The following is a 16,409-nucleotide window of genomic DNA, read 5'->3' as shown; positions in this document are numbered from 1 at the left end:
TGGAGAAATGGCTGATTCCAAGGCTGAGTAGAAGAGAAAATATAAGATAATTCTGGAATATCTTATGCGAGAAAGGAAAGAAGTCTCAAAGAATGATGAGGACCTATCAAAAGGACACAGGAGCTAACTTGAAGGGATTCTTACTAACCAAAATTGAAACAATATGAATATCAAAAAGAATAATAAAAATAAAAGGACAATGGTAATAGCATCCATTGGTCCATAGTGATACACAAAGAAAAAAATCAAGAGTTGCAGGAAAATGTCATCTTTACAGAATGCCAGCTAATAAATATAGATAGCATGGTAGAAAATTACCATTTTAATTCATCCAAGGAAAGATAATCAATGAATGCCAAAATCAGAGGGTAAAAAAGCTTATCGGAGAACATGATAATTCACATAGTCTCAAGTTTTGTCCTACTGATTGCCTATTAATTACAAAGGGAAATTGCAATGAGGAAATCTGTCAGTCAAATTTAGTATCAAATTTAGTATTATCAGTAATTTGACAAGTTGACACTATGTGCCTTTTGAAGTAAGGCAGTGAGAAGTACTCAACATCACTTGTATAGTATTTATTTCAAAACTGTTTAGCATGAATGTAATTATAAGGAAACAATCCAAAAAATTCCAAATTGTGGGACATTCTGTAAAATAGCTAGCCCAGACTCTTCATGAAAAATGAAGGGCTATTGTAGATTAAAGGTGTCTAAAGAAACTTGACAACCAAATGCAATATGTGATTCTTGATTGGATCCTGTATTTTAAAAATTAAACATCTATAAAGAACATTTTGGGGACAATGAGAATATTTTTAATTAAAATTCTTAGGTATGGTAATATTGCAGTGTTAAAGGAGAATGTCCTTGTTCTGAGGACAAATGTACTGACATATTTGGGGGTGAAGTGTCTTGATGTCTAACTTTCACATAGTCCAGAGGAAGAAGTGTGTATAGATATATGGAAACAAAATGTGGTGAAATGTTATTAGTTATTTAATCTAGGTGAAGGATACATAGTTCATATACTGTTTTTGCTACTTTTCTCTAGGTTTAAATATTTTCAAAATAAATTATGTATGTAACTATACATATATATGTGTGTGTGTTCATGTTCCCCAGGCCTCCTCTGGACCTCTCCCCAGAGTTGCTGAATCAGAATCTCTAGGTAATGGGGCTTGGGATTCTGCATGGTAAATGGCTCTCCCGAGACTCTAATGCAATTGGTCTATATTTGGGAAGCATTGCTCTAGAAGACCATTCTTCTCCATTAAACTCTAGTATGGTGTGTGTGTGGCGGTGTGTGTGTGTGTGCATGTGTGTGTATTCTGTTCATACAGGACATTCATCACTCCCTTGCAGATTCCTCTAGGGAAAAAAGGTGGAAAGGCAGAATGATTCACCAGTGAAGTTATCTCAATGCTGCCAACCTTTTCCTCACCCCTTGGTTTACTGATCTCTTCTATTACTCAAGACTGATTGTTTCTTCCAAACAGGCCTGTCTAGATCACTAGTTCTCAAATTTGGCTGCCAGTTAGAATCATTTAGGGAACTCTTAAAATTTTCAGTGCCTAGACCTTGGGAGCAGTTAAATCAGAATGTCAGGGGGTGACTGATGTATTCTTTAATGCTCCCCAGGGGATTCCAGTGTCCACGTTTGAGAGTCATTGATCTAGAGCAGAAGCTGGCCTCTGGCGAGACCACTAGCCAAGCATATCAGGGTCCTAGTACAAACTCCCTGCTCGGCAAACTTGATCATGTGCTCTGGTGTGTGTGTGGTACATGGACTTGAAAGGAACCCTTTGTATGTTTCTGTCACTGATCAACCTTCTCATTTGCTAAGTAGCCTCTAGGGCCTGTCAATAGAAAGGGGGATTTTAAAAGATGCATATCTCATTTTCTGATCACAGAAACTTCAACTCTGTTTATAGAAATGGGGGAGGGAGGTAAAAAATTAGAAATGACTTTAACCATAGTGGCTTACATGCTTATTTTATAAAGTTCATTTTTACTATATTTACTGAACTCCCTTTTTTCTGTAGCAAGGCCCCTGAGATTGGGCAGTGCCAGAACCATCTGTACCTGTGCCTATCTCAAGATTAGTCACAACCCCCCCCCCCCGCAATTAAGTCAACTTGAATTAGCCTGTGTTTGAGTCTCTGTATGGGATTATAGCAGAGAAGTGGTGAGAGTCCCATGAGAACTAACAGGAATCCTAACAGTCCTGCCCAAGTACAACGCCTTCTTCCTCAGGAAAGGCTGCTTATTCAACATCTCTCTTCCAGTTACACTTCTTGTTTCTCTCAGTCTTGGGGTAACATTGAGATAGGCCACCAAACCTCAGTTTGGAAGCAGTGCTTTAATTCAGTATCCTCATCTGACAAATACAGAAGCAAGAAAAGGGAAATGAGTTGTCTGAGGTTGTACAGTGAGTGACATGTTTCTGTACATGCATTTGTATATGTACATGTATGTAAAGCCCCTCTGGGAGGAGGAAATGAGTTGGGAGTGTCATGGAGTCATCCTGACAGCCATAGAGTCTAATAGCTTCATGAAGCTTAGAATAATTATACAGGACAATGGTGGGATGCGGAGTAGGGCCCATAACATGTGGTTCCTGGTATGAGTGCTGTTCTGTTACCTGCCACCAGAGGGCATGAAGTAGGATTAGCTTCTGGACCTTTTGATCTGCATTTAAGTCCAGAGCTTCATTAAGTCACTGTTAAATTTAAACAGCTGGACCCTCACCTATTCAGTAGTCCCACCATCTAGGGAGCATCTGGAAGCTTTTTATAACTTGTTGCATATCAGTATTTTTAAGGTAAACACAAAACATTTGCAGGATGCCTAGTCTTAGAATTAAAGAGATCTGGCTTTATAATATTCACTCAGCCACTTAACTAGTTTAGTCCTGTGACACTGATAAGTTGCTTTATCTTGACTGTTAACCTTGAGTTTCAATAGCCTCACCTGCCAGATCATTAATAAACTCTGCCACATATGGTTTTTGTAGCATTCATCAATTCCTGGCACCCATTTAAATAAGTGGAGATTTTTTTCTTTGTTCAATAAAACTCTTAATGGAGCTTATATTCTAGTTGGAAAATACACACACATTATAAAGACAAAAGAAAAATTCATGCAGTGATAGAGCTAAGGATAAATAGAAGGGAACAGGATTTAGGAGGCTATTTTAGATAGGGTAGTCTAGGAATGCCTCTCTGAGGAGCTGAGATTTCAGCAAAGAACTAATTGTTAAAGGAAAGGGAGGGGTGTTTGTGGCAGAGAGACTCAGCTTGGTGTGTTTGAGGGAGAGAAAGACTGGTGCGTGGAGGACAGGGTAGTGATAGGAGATGAGTTATGACAGGTAAGCAAGTTCCAGATCATGTAAATCTTGTTAACATACATAAAGAGTTTAGATTTATTTTGTGTTATGGGATGTGAGCATAAGAGTGTGATCTGATTTATATTTTAAAATACATGAACATATCATTCTGGCTGCTATGTGGAAAACACAGTAGGAGGCAAAAGTGGAAACTGAGAGTCTAGGTTACAAGGCTGTTTTAGTAGTCCTGGCAAAGTCTGTGGCTTAAACTAGGGTGGTTAGTAGTGGGTGAGAATATATAATGGTGAGAAATGGTTTAATTTAGGATATATGAAATGAAAGCACCATCAAGACTTGCTGATTAATTTTATTTGAGGGGTAATAGCAAGGGAGGAATCAAGAGTGACTTAGTGTAGGCTTTTTGGTCTGAGCACCTGGGTTTAATAAGTGGTGCCATTAACTAAGATGAGATGACAAAGGAAAGAACAAGTTTGGAGGGGGCAGCAAAGTCAAGAGTTCTGTTTTAGACTTACTCATTTCAAGAACTTTTGGCATCCACTTAGAGTTACAGAATAAGTCAGTTGGAAATATGAGCATGAAACTCGGGGCAGAGGTTTGGGTTGGACATATAAATTGGCAGTCATTATTTGACAGGAAAAGAGTAGGGACCACAAAACTGCCAGGCGCTGAGGTACCCCCCACATTTAGAGGTTAGGATTTCTTACCCACCTGTTGTTTTCCTTGCAAGCACCTGGGCCATTGTTTAATTTGAGGAGACCTTCAATTTGTCATCTTTCTTCTTTTCTTCCTGCTTTCACAAATTTATGACTTCAACTCTTTGTACCAAGAGAAACAGTATGGGAGAACTAAGTGATGAAATATTTGAAGGTATTAATGTGATAATTAATAATGAAGGCTCTGGAGACAAAGGAGTTGAGTTTAAATCCTGTCTATTGGATTATGTACTTAGTAAAATTGTAACCGTGGGTATTTTACTTAATTTCTCTAACCTCAGCCTTTTCATCTATAATGTTAAAAATAATAGCCAGCATTTATCTAATACTTACTATATATCAGGCAGAATTTTAAGTCCTTCACATGTATTAATCCTTAGAACAACCCACTGAGGTAGTTACTATTCTTAGTGTTGAGGAAACTAAAGCCAGAGAGAAGTTGATTAATTTACAAGTTACACACTGGGTAAGTGTCAGAGGTAGATTTGAATGGAGGCAGCCTGGCTCCAGCACCAGTGCTACTTTTTTTGTATCTAAGTCACAGAGTTGCAGTAGTGATTAAGTGAGATAACCCAGTTCAAGTGCTTCTTTAGCACATGGAGCCTGGCACATAATGTGTGTGTAATCGGTGTTTCCTTTAGGAGGCAGCATAGTGCAGGGAAAGAGAACCAGATGCAAAGTCCTAGGGCTCCATCCTGACTCCGACAGCAGCTTACATGACCGTGAAAAAGTTTCCTAGCCTCTTTGGACTTAATTTTGTCATCTATAGTATAAAATGAATATGGGGCAGTGGGTGGTAGGGAGTCCCACACCTTGTAGTTCCTTGGGTGGGTAACATTTCTACCTTGCCCTTCTACTCTTGAAGAAGCTTGCTAGGAGGTAGTGAAACATATTAAGAACCACAAGGTCTGGAGTAAGATCATACATTGGAATCTTCCTCCACAACTTACTACCTTGGACAAGCTGCTTCTCTTGAGCTTCTGTTTTATCATCTGCAAGCTAGGGATAACAATAGTGCATACCTCATGGTATTATTTCAAATATCTAGTAAGAAATTGCATGTAAAACATTTAATACATTATAATCATTCAGTACATATCAGCTGTTAGAATGTTATTGTGTGTTCCCAAAGCTGAGAGGATTTTTTTAGTTCTTCATGTTCCAGATGAGATAGAAGCCCCTCGGTAACCTCTTCCTAAAAAAATGGAATTGAGTGTTAGATGGCGAGGCACTCTACTTGCTGGGAACTGAGAGCCTGAATCTGAATTTTTTAATTGTGCAGATACTCCTCCCTACTCCTCTCTTTTACCAAGGTGTAGGGAGCATATTTCTAGGACAGTTGTGCCTTGCTTTGCCTTATCCACTCATGGCAAATCTGCTCTAAGCTTGGCTTGCTTCAGCCCTTCCCTGACCTAAGGAGAGTTGTTTTTCCCACACACAGACTGGGCCTGAACCTGAATTTCTGCAGAAATTTAATTTTTTTCTTTTAACCATGATCAAAGGAAGAGTAGTAGTCAAGACTCTTTGCACTATGAGTATAAAAGCCCAACTCAAACCAAGTTAGAGGAGGGGGAAAAGAGGAAACAGGAATTAGTGCTGCGTATAACTGAGAAGGCCTGGTGTTCAGTGTGTCTGGGCACAGGATTTTAAACACTCTCATATCTCTCCATCACTTGTTCTACTTTGGCTTTATTCTCAGTTCAGTTCTCCATGTAGCAGTGCCAAATCTACAGACATATTTCTAGCCATGATCTCAGAGAAAGACTCCTCCAATATGCATATCATATCAGAAAACAGTTGACCCAACTTGGGGAATCTAATGCTCTTCAATGGCATTATTTTCCATTCCATGGTCAAGTAGGTAGAGCCTTGTGACAGATATGCCCAACAAAGCACATAGAATTTGGATGGGGCTTTTTTCCAAAAGGGAAAAAAAAAGCTAGACAAGCAAAAAAAGTAAGTGATGGCTGTTTTAGATTAAGTGATAGGAATGCCTGTATTGCTGTCACCATTGTTGGTGTGAATGAGCTATTCCAAGTTATCTCCTGACCTTGGGAAGCTTGGCTTAGCCTAGCTAGCTTTGAGACTAAAAGTTTTAGTCATACACGATGGTAACTCTTCTTAGTTTCATTTTCTTCTGTCTTCTCACCTCTTCCCCATGAATTTAATTATAGTTATTAATATTTAATCCCAAAAGCTGATTCTTCCTTTTTCATTTTATCTACACATTATAATTTAACATAGTAGTCAAGAGTGTGGGCTCAAGGATCAGATTGCCTGGATTTCAATCCTATTTTTGTCATTTGCTCACTTAGAAATCTTAAGCAGTTTACTTTATATCTCTTTTCTCATCTACAAAATGAAGATACTATCTACCTCACTGGGTTGTATGGGGATTAGGTAGTCAGTGAAAAGTGATTGGTACAGTGTCTGGCACACAATAAAGAGTTCAATAATATCAGATTCTATTGTAGCTTCCAGCTCTGTAGCTTTGGTGCAGTCTGTCTGTTCTTTTGTCAGGCATGGGAAAGCTGAGGTAGATTGGGAGACTATCACAAAGCACTAGATTTTGGTATCTCAGGAGAGACAGTTGAAGCCAAATTGAAAGAAGTACTTGGAGCTTCTTCCTACTAATTGGAACTAACTACAATAGCGATCTTATTTTTATAATTTATTAATTAAATGGTACAATCTTATTGACTTTTCCTTACTTAATGATAAGGGACAATTAACCTCTCTAGACTTTTTTACTTTTTTTGTAAAATGAATATTTTTTAATAGGATGATCCCTTTCATCTTCATCATTGCCTGATCCTTAGTTGTTTAAGTAAAAAATGAGCATAAAAATGTGTTTCGTACTTGTGTGTGTGTGTGTGTGTGTGTGTGTGTAAGAGAAGTGAGAGAGAGTTGCACACTAAAGAGAAAGAGAGAAATAGTGAGCTAATTTATATTGAGATAAACCAAAAAGATTTACTTTCATCTTCATCATTGCCTGATCCTTAGTTAAGTAAAAAATGAGCATAAAAATGTGTTTCGTACTTGTGTGTGTGTGTGTGTGTGTGTGTAAGAGAAGTGAGAGAGAGTTGCACACTAAAGAGAAAGAGAGAAATAGTGAGCTAATTTATATTGAGATAAACCAAAAAGATTTACTTGTATGTTGGGTTTATCAGTTGACATATTTGATTTCTTCTTAAGAGATTATTAAGAAAAAGAATAACTTTCAAACTCTACTGTCTAGACCATTTCTAAGTATTTGTTAATCTTATCTCACATCTATTTTGGATTTTTCAAGGAAAACTTTTTAGGTGCTATGATATATAATCTGTAATACTTATCTTGGAGTCAGGACACTTGGTTGGGGACTTTGTTCCACTACTTACTTTGCGACATTACACTTGGGCAAGTTACATTCCCTCTATGTGCCTCATTTCCTCACCTGTCTAATGAGGCATTTCTCCTATTTAACCTTTAAGTCCTTTCCTAACAGTCTATGATTCTGTAACTTATCACAGTATAGGTTATGGAGGAGTAGCTGGATTCCAAAGGGAAAACTTGATATTGCCATTTCCTTTGAAACATAGTTTTTATCTGTTGCCTATTATGTTTGCTGCAGGATTTCGGCTGAATGCCTCCTCTTGGCCCATGTTCCTTTTGAAGACATTAAATGGAGCAGAAATGGCTCCCATCAGGATTTTCCACAAGGTACTGTGTCCCTCAGATATCACCAACTCCAAACAGTTTAATGTCAGATGCTTACATTCTTTCAGTTCCTGAGCCTCTGATGTCTACATTCTATTTATGGCCTGAGGATGCCTTCTCAGAAACTAATTCAGCAGAAGGATTGTTTAGTATCTTATGAAGCAGCAATTATCCCCAGAGTAATATTAAACTATAAATTATGATTTCTGGTTTTGGGGTCCCAGCTCTACCAATAATAAGCTATGTCCTTTTGACTTCATGTATAAAGTGGGATTCTGTCTACCTCACAGGATAGGTAAGTTAAAATGTGTTTACTAGTAAAACATATAAAATGTGATATAAATCTAAAGGAGCTGTTCTTGTTATAGATCTTGGGGTTCTGTAAGGTTCATACACTAAGTAGAGAGAAAGAAAGGAGACAATTTTGGGGTCCTATAGTATGTTTGAGTTTACATACACTATCTCACTCAGTACCCACAGTTTACTTTTTGAAATGAGAATTATTTCCATTTAATAGTTAAGGAAACAAATACTTTTGAATAAGGAACTTGCCCAAGATCATATGGCTAGTAAGTGGTGGAACAGAAATCGAAAACCTGTATTAATTCTTCCTTATTTCTCAAGGGATGAGGAACTCAGTCTGCTCTCAGTTGAGTTCTTTAATGAGGTTAGAGCTATAAAGGGGACTGAATTGGTGTTGCCTGTGCTGCTATTAAAGTCTAAACCCTGAGAGCACTCTGGCTCCCAGAATATATAGTATACTGGGTAGTTTTAAACTACAGAACATCTCAAGCTGTTTGGTGGGGGCAGGGGCAACAGCTGCTCTTTTAAATGCCTTGTCGAGCTTACTAAAAAGCAAGGAAACTCTCCAGAGGCCAAAATGAAGAAGAAAAACTAAAGCATCACATGCATGCACTAAACCTCAGGTGTTTTAAGAGGCTTTGCCAGTCTTTCCAAGAATCTTGTCTTTTATTAGCCACAGTAGGATAGAAGATGAGGCCTTGGGCCCAGGCAAGCCAGGGAATAGACCTGAGACTGCCACATACAAAACCAGATCAGATACCTCAAATGTTTACTCCTTCACAAAAAGACTGTTACATTGATGAGGCAAGTCTCTGCCTGGGCTTTAGGTAGGGGCAGGAATGGAGTCAGTTGGTATAGGATCAGACAGTAAAACCAGAGTAACAAATAGAATGTACAACACTTTTTTTTTAACTTGATCTATGCAATTACATTACAGATCTGTGTGTGTGTGTATGTGTGTGTGTGAGAGAGAGAGAGAGAGAGAGAGAGAGAGAGAGAGAGAGAAAGAGAGGAGAAAGAACACTGCTAGAGAGTATATAATGTTACAACCACTTTGGAAGGCAATTGAACTATATTTAATAAAGCAGAAGATGTGTACATCTATCCTATAATGCAACAACTTTACTCCTAGATATATATCCTAAAGAAACCCTCCCACATGTTACAAAGGAACAAGTGCAAGAATGGTCATTAAAACTCTTGAATTCATAAACAGTTGGAAAAGCCTTAAATGGACATCAAAAGAATGACTAAATTGTGATATATTCATATAATGGAATACTATTAGCAGTTAAAATGAGCTGGAGCTATATTTATTAACATGGATAAATATCAAAAACATATTGTTGAACAAGAAAACAACTTATAGAATCATATGTATAGTATACCATTTATATAAAATTATCAAATATGCAAATAGATATGTATGTATATAGTAAAATACAAAAACATGCATGGGGAATGGTATCGGGGGAAGGTCACAAAATGGGGTTCAAATTTATCCATTACCTTTTACTTTAAAAACTACTGAAGCATATCACAATGTTAGGATTAACAAAGTAATACTTTAGTATTCTTTGAAATTCATTTAAAAGAAAGACTAAATCCCTATTATAAATCTTACCTACCAGTTCCTTTTTAATCATCCAAACAAGGTAGCAGCCTTTTGGCATACCTAAGGGTTCTCTGTGTCTAGGTCTATATATTTCTGTTTCTCATCTAGGAACCACCATCGCCTTCCCACAACTACTTCAAAATGGGAATGAAGTTAGAAGCTGTGGACAGGAAGAACCCTCATTTCATTTGTCCAGCCACTATAGGGGAGGTGCGGGGCTCAGAGGTGCTTGTCACTTTTGATGGGTGGCGAGGGGCCTTTGACTACTGGTGCCGCTTCGACTCCCGGGACATCTTCCCTGTGGGCTGGTGTTCCTTGACTGGAGACAACCTACAGCCGCCTGGCACTAAAGGTAAAGGCCGATCTATGAGCCCTTGAAATCAGAACCCAAATTGATGATGAAGATTACCTAGATCTCTCATGGTCAGCATGTCTCCACCAGTAAACCTCACTAGTAGGCAGAGGAGGAGCAAAGGCCAGCAACTTAGGTAAAAACCAAAGTCTGCCTGAAAGTAACCAGAAACAGTAAGAATAAAATGTCAAATGAAGGTAGGCATGGAGTTTGTGAGAAAGTAAAAATTCCTTGCTCTAAATATCTTGGTTTATTCTCAGACAGCTACCCTCTCAATTCTCTTACTTTTGTTCCTAACCCATTTCAGAGTTTGAGTAGTGTCATTCTCTAGGTGCACATCTTCCTCAGGTCTTAGGGGCTTTTATGTAAGCTGGAGTAACATTGTGTTGTAAAAATACTTGAGAAGCACAGTAGCAGAATGGGAAAAGCATAGGCTTTGAGGAAAGAGAGACTCAGGTTTGAGTTCTGGCTCTGGCTTTTACCAGCTGTGTGGCTTTGGTCAGTTAGTTCACCTTTCTAACCCTCAAATTCCTCATCTGTAAAAGAATACCTATGTCAGCCCTGGCCTATTTTCTCAGTGGTTAGACCATTGGCCCACGGACTGAAGGGTCCCAGGTTCGATTCCAGCCAAGGGCACTTACGTCAGTTACAGGCTCGATCCCCAGCCGAGGTGGGGTGTGTGCAGAAGGCAACCCATCAATGTGTCTCTCACCTCGATGTTTCTTTCTCTCTCTCTTTCCCTCTCTCTCTCCCCCCCTTCCACTCTCTCTGAAGAGCAATGGAAAAAATATCCTTGGGTGAGGATTTTTTTAAAAAAATACCTACTTTACAAAGTTATTGTGAGGAATAAATGAGATTACGTGGGTAAATTGCTTACATAATATCTGGCAAATAGCAAATGCTAAACATGTTTTTATTGTATTATTGCTGCTATTATTGTTACTAACACTATATTATATTTATTATAATTATGCTATATTATTACTATATTATATGCTCTATTACCATTATTATAATACTATTCTAAAAATAACCACTACCAATGAGAGTATATATAAAGTGCTAGAATAGTACCACAGAGTCATTGAATAGTAAATGATATTTCAAATGATGATAATGTTGGAGGATAGAGTTTGAGACAGCTGCTCTTAATAAAGGAAATAATATGAATCTCATCCCTTTAAATCTAAAAGTAGTGATGAATGTGGGGGAATAGAAAGCCATCCTTCTGTTGTGTGGGTCTCTTCTAAACCTTTATTGAATTCATTCACTGAATTAGCCAACTACTTATAGAGCACCTAGTTTTGAACCAAGCTGAGGATACAGCAGTTACAAAGATGAACAACATTCCTGCCCTCATGTACTTCCCTTCTACTAGGATGAGATAGTAAACATTTAAATCAAGAAATAAACAAGGTAATTTCAGATATACAGTTTCTTCTAAGGACATAAAGTGTGATAACATAGTGACAGTGAAGGTATAATTGTGAAGGAAGTTTTTTGTTTAATAGCTTCATTGAAGTATAAAGTAAAATAAGTGGCAAATACTTAAAGTATACAATTTGAAAAGTTTTGATGTATGTTTACAGCCATGAAACCATTACTACAATCAAGATAATGATCTTATCCATCATTCCCCTAAATTTTCTTGCTCCTCTTTGTGAAGAGGAGCTTCTTTAATACGCCTTTTAAAGAAATTTTGTCTGAAAAGGTGACGTTTGAACTGAATTATGAGAAGGAGCCGTTCAAGGAAAGAGAATTCCAAGCAGACAGTTCCACTCCTGGGTTTATGACCAAGAGAATAGAAAACATCCATCCACACAAAAGTGTGTGCTGAGGCATGCATACCAGTGGTGCTGAGAATGGCTGCTCCGACACAGTGCACTGTGTGAGGGGAGAGTGGCGCTGCTGAAACAGGACCTTGTCAGCCAGAGTGGGAGTTTGGATTTTATTATAAACATAGTAGGGAATCATTAGAGGGTACCCTGTAGGGTTGTGACAAATGCTGATTTACTTTTTAAAAATCACTTGCATTTATATCCTGAATACAAAGGAACACTTACAACTCAACAGTAAAAAAGGCAAATAATCCAGTTTAAAAAAATGGGCAAAGGGTTTGAATAGACTTTTCTCCCAGGACATACAAACGGCCAATAAACACTTGAAAAGATTCTCTACATCATTAGTCAATAGGGAAATGCAAATCAAAGCCACAATGAGACACCACTTCACACCTGTGGGTATTATTACAATCAAAATGTGGAGAAATTGGAACTTTTGTACATTGCTAGTAAGACTAAAATACTACAGCCACTTTGGGAACAGTTTGGAAGTTACTCAAAATATTAAATATAGAGTTACCTGTGATCCAGTAGTTCCACTCGAGAGTATATATCGAAGAGAATAGAAAACATGTCCACACAAAAATATATCATGAATCTTCAAGGCAGCGTTCATTATTCATAATAGCCAAAAAATTGAAATAACCCAAATATTCATCCTCTGATGAATAGATAAATAAAATGTATATCCATATGAACTAGTAATTTGCAGTAAAAAGGAATGAAGTACTGATATATACTACCACATACAAGTACCTTAAAGATATTATGCTAAGTGAAAAAAGCCAGTCACAAAAAATCATATGATTGTATTTATATAAAATATCCATAATAGGCAAAAACATAGAGACAAAAATAGATTAGTGGTGGTCAGGGGGCAGGGGAATGACTGCTAATAGGTTTGGGGTTTCTTTTTGAGATTATGAGTATGTTTTAAAATTGGGATGTTTGCACAACTCTGAATTATACACTTTAAAAGGGTAGATTTTATGGTATGTGAATTATATGTCAATAAAGCTGTAATTTTTTAAAAATCACTTGGGTTGCTCTCCAGGGAACGAGTTGTGCTATGGTATGTTGGGTAAGGAAGAGGCGGGGTGGCTGGGTTAGGCTGGTGGCCCTGAGGCAGAAGGAACTTGAGATGGGGGCTGGGGGGTGTGAGACACAAGTCTTGCAACAGGGAAGTGCTACTTCGTCTTTATATGCTTCAAGAAACAAGTGCCCTGGGGTTGGTATGAGAGATCCATTGCCACCCCTCTGTGGAAGCAGCAAGAAGAGAAGTACCTTGGAAGTGGTGGTGGAGCCATTTTTATTTACTTGAAACTAAAACAAGATAAGCCTTGCTGATTCAGTTTATATTCAGTTTGGTTTATTTTCTCACTGTTTTGCCTAGAGAACTCTTGTTACGTTGATCAATAAATCTCTTGCAGCAGTTAGACAGTTCTCAAGAGCCAGAAAAGCTGAGAGTATTTGTGTCCAAGAATTGCTGGACATGCATTCCTTTCTGACTGCACACCATGCTGATAAGCAATATGACTCACATTGTGGTTGATGCCTCCAGAGGTATTTTCTGACTGTTTTCCTCTCCAATTCTGTGTATGTCTCTAGAGATTTTAGATTTTTAACAGAAATAACCAGAAGGACCAGGCTCAGAAGGTAGAGAGAGCCCTCCTTCCAGTTGGCATTTCCAGACCAGGTCCTTCAGTCATCATTCCAGCCAGGTTGTTTCCTCCAGCAGTTCCCTCTTTCCCCACCCAGACCCCTCAGTAGGTTCTGTAACGTAATCTTCAGTAATAACAGAACTTCAGCCATCTCAGTGCCCTGGCTATGGAGCAAGTGATACAATGTGGAAAAAATGTGGTTACTCAATTCATTTCACAAAACAAGATGTTCTCTGTATGTGTAAGCCCATTCTCTTTCTAATCATACAATCTCCTTCTTTTCTACTTTCCAGTCACTAGTGTGCAAATGTGAAAGAAACTGAAAGTAATGAGATTGTTTCTTGCAGTAAGTAGGAAAAAATACCAATATTTAATGTTCTTTTACACATGTTATTTCATTTTATCTTCCTGGTAACTCTGAACCAGATATAATTCTTTTCAGGTACATTTTATTTATGAGAAAAGTTCATAGGACTAAGTGACTTGATCTTGTTGGTATCCCAGTCTAGAGGGAGACCATGGAGATCTTTCAGTAGGACCAGCTGTCAGGGCCATCACCTTGAGCCATATTGCCTTCACAGGCCTCCCCTCTACTCTCCCGGTTCTCCTATGGGCTCTCTTTAAAGCTTCATTTGAGACCCTGGATTTTGGCTTCCAGATCCTGGTACGAAATAAGGAAGAAGCACTGTAGTGTAATATCAGAGCATCGAACTGGGGTCTAATCCCACCTGGACCACAAACTCAGTGTGTGTCTTTGAGCAAGTCATTCTGAATGTGAGAGTTTGAATTAGATGATCCCTAAGGGTCCTCTCCCCCTGTAATGCTGTGTAGTTTCCTAATCTTGGGGATGGGTAATAGGTGACTCCTATAACTGTCTCCTACTTGATTCCAGATCCCTCAGCTTACCTACCATCTAGCTCTGCCCTCCATCCATATAGGGTTCTGTTCCTCTCTAAGGGAACCCCTGTATACCAGCTGTTTCTCCTTTGCTACGCCAGATCCTCCTTAGCTTATAAGTTCCTGGGGCCAACCCAACTTCTGTGGACAGCAAATACCAAGCTTGCAACTAATCCAGGGCATTTGGTTATAAAAGGCAGAACCTCTCTTTTTTAGCTCTGCACTTTTTATCTGTGTGACTTAAAATTGAAACAGAGGCATGTATTACTTTTTAAATTTAAGAAACCAAATAAAAAGTTCAATGCATCTAGCATAGTCATTAATGCTAATTAGGCCATTAGCCATCATAATAATCCACTCAACACCCCTTGCTCTGATTTCAGGCTGGGCAAGCCAGTTTCATACTTTAGTTTAGCTGCCTGTGTAATTTTACAACAGTAAGAGAACATGAGATCCAAGCTACTTCATATTTATATTTTTATTCTAAATCTATTGCATTCTGGATTGTACATCAGTCTTTTGTGACTTCATATAGGACAAGCTTGGTCTCGCTGCTCTCCATATGCTGCTACAAATGTAGGAGTCCAGCAGGAGTGCGGAGCATACCTATTGGAGTAAATGGTCAGGCCGGCCTCGTTTACCCTTCAGCCTACCCTTTCCACCTGTGGCATTGTGCAGAGAGAAAACAAAACCTGACTGATTGCTGGGGTTGATGTGCAGGAGTATTTCCCTGGTCTGGAGAGTAAGAATTTGATGCTTAAAAACAAAACTATCAGAATGTCTCTCCCTTTTTTTTCTGTGAAACATTCAAAAAGTGTTTCCCTTACATTATGGATGACCTCTTCCTGTTGTAAAACTACATAGGAAACCACACTATAATCACTTTGGGAGTCTGGGTCAGAAAGAGGGTTGGTTAAACTATAATCCTAAACTACACAAGAAAAAACTGGGGTAGAGGCAAAAATAACACAACCAAGGCTAATGTGTAGGTCAACTGATGGACTGTCGGATATTCCTCAACCAGCCAGCCCTTCAAGTTCTAACAAGTCATGACTAAGTGCTGGTCACTGGATCAATTGATGAGGATTCTGCCTTTAGAGTTTACAGTTTTGTGAGCATATAGACCAGTAGAGAATTACAACTTTGTAATAACAAAGTTCAAAAGGCCCCTAATCTAGATTGGAGGATTGGAAGGTGGAGGTCAGGGAAGGCTTCCAAGTAAAATGACCTCTAAGTTGGAACCTGAGGAACAGGGAGGGAGAAAGAATTCTAACTAGCAGAGGGAACACATGAATGGAGGCCCAAGATTTAAAAACAAAACAAAACACAACAAAAATATAGTTGAGATGGAATTCAAAGATGTTTAAGTGACTAGCTTGTAGGGTGTAAGGAGAGAGAAACCTGGAGAGGAAGGCACAGGAAATGCACAGCTTCCTTTTAGATCATTTTAAGGATCTGGGTCTTTACCCCAAAAGCAATGAGAGCCATTGAATGAGCTTTAATTAGTGGAGTCGCAGGTCAGGTTTGTGTTGTAGAAGAACCATTCTGGTAGCAGTGAAAGGATGAGTGGCTTTCAGGAGCTGAAGGCAGAGATCTGAGTTAAGAAGCTGTTATAGTATTCCAGATGAGAGAGAACTGAAGCAGTGACTGCCATGGCAAGGCTAAGACTGAGGGTCATATCCTTTGAATAAAGAAACCAAAATGTGAGTTCTTAAAGTTTATTTTAACACCATCACTATTTATTTAACAAGTAGCTACCACTGTAACATGTAAAATAATGCTATTTTTTGCAGTATAAGCATTAATAAGGGAGCTAAAATTCTTTCTGCCATGTCTAGGAAGTTAGGATTTATTTCTGCCTGTGGTTCTTATTAAGTAGAACTAATTTATTAACTTCATCTTTATATTCCCAGCACTTGGCACATAGTTATTCAATAATATTTGCTGAGTGAAATATATCATGCTATATTTTCTGATTTT

General features: G+C 38.4%; 1 protein-coding gene across 7 annotated transcripts in view; it reads left to right on the top strand.

Moving 5' to 3' along the window:
- Positions 1–16,409, top strand: part of SCMH1 (Scm polycomb group protein homolog 1) — a 97,416-nt gene that overhangs the window by 47,085 nt on the left and 33,922 nt on the right. For 6 of the 7 annotated variants that reach the window (XM_081143661.1, XM_081143664.1, XM_081143662.1 and 3 more), the window contains 2 exons: positions 7,675–7,763; positions 9,787–10,030. In XM_081143661.1, the coding sequence (XP_080999787.1) occupies positions 7,675–7,763; positions 9,787–10,030 (333 nt within the window). Of the gene's footprint in view, positions 1–1,124; positions 1,171–7,674; positions 7,764–9,786; positions 10,031–16,409 lie in introns of all 7 variants that reach the window. The other variant, XM_081143667.1, reaches the window with a different exon arrangement.

The sequence above is a fragment of the Miniopterus schreibersii genome, assembly GCF_964146895.1.
Source record: "Miniopterus schreibersii genome assembly, chromosome: 8".
Classification (NCBI taxonomy): domain Eukaryota; kingdom Metazoa; phylum Chordata; class Mammalia; order Chiroptera; family Miniopteridae; genus Miniopterus; species Miniopterus schreibersii.
Note: the sequence above shows the minus strand (reverse complement) of the source record. Positions and strands in the feature narration are given on the sequence as shown.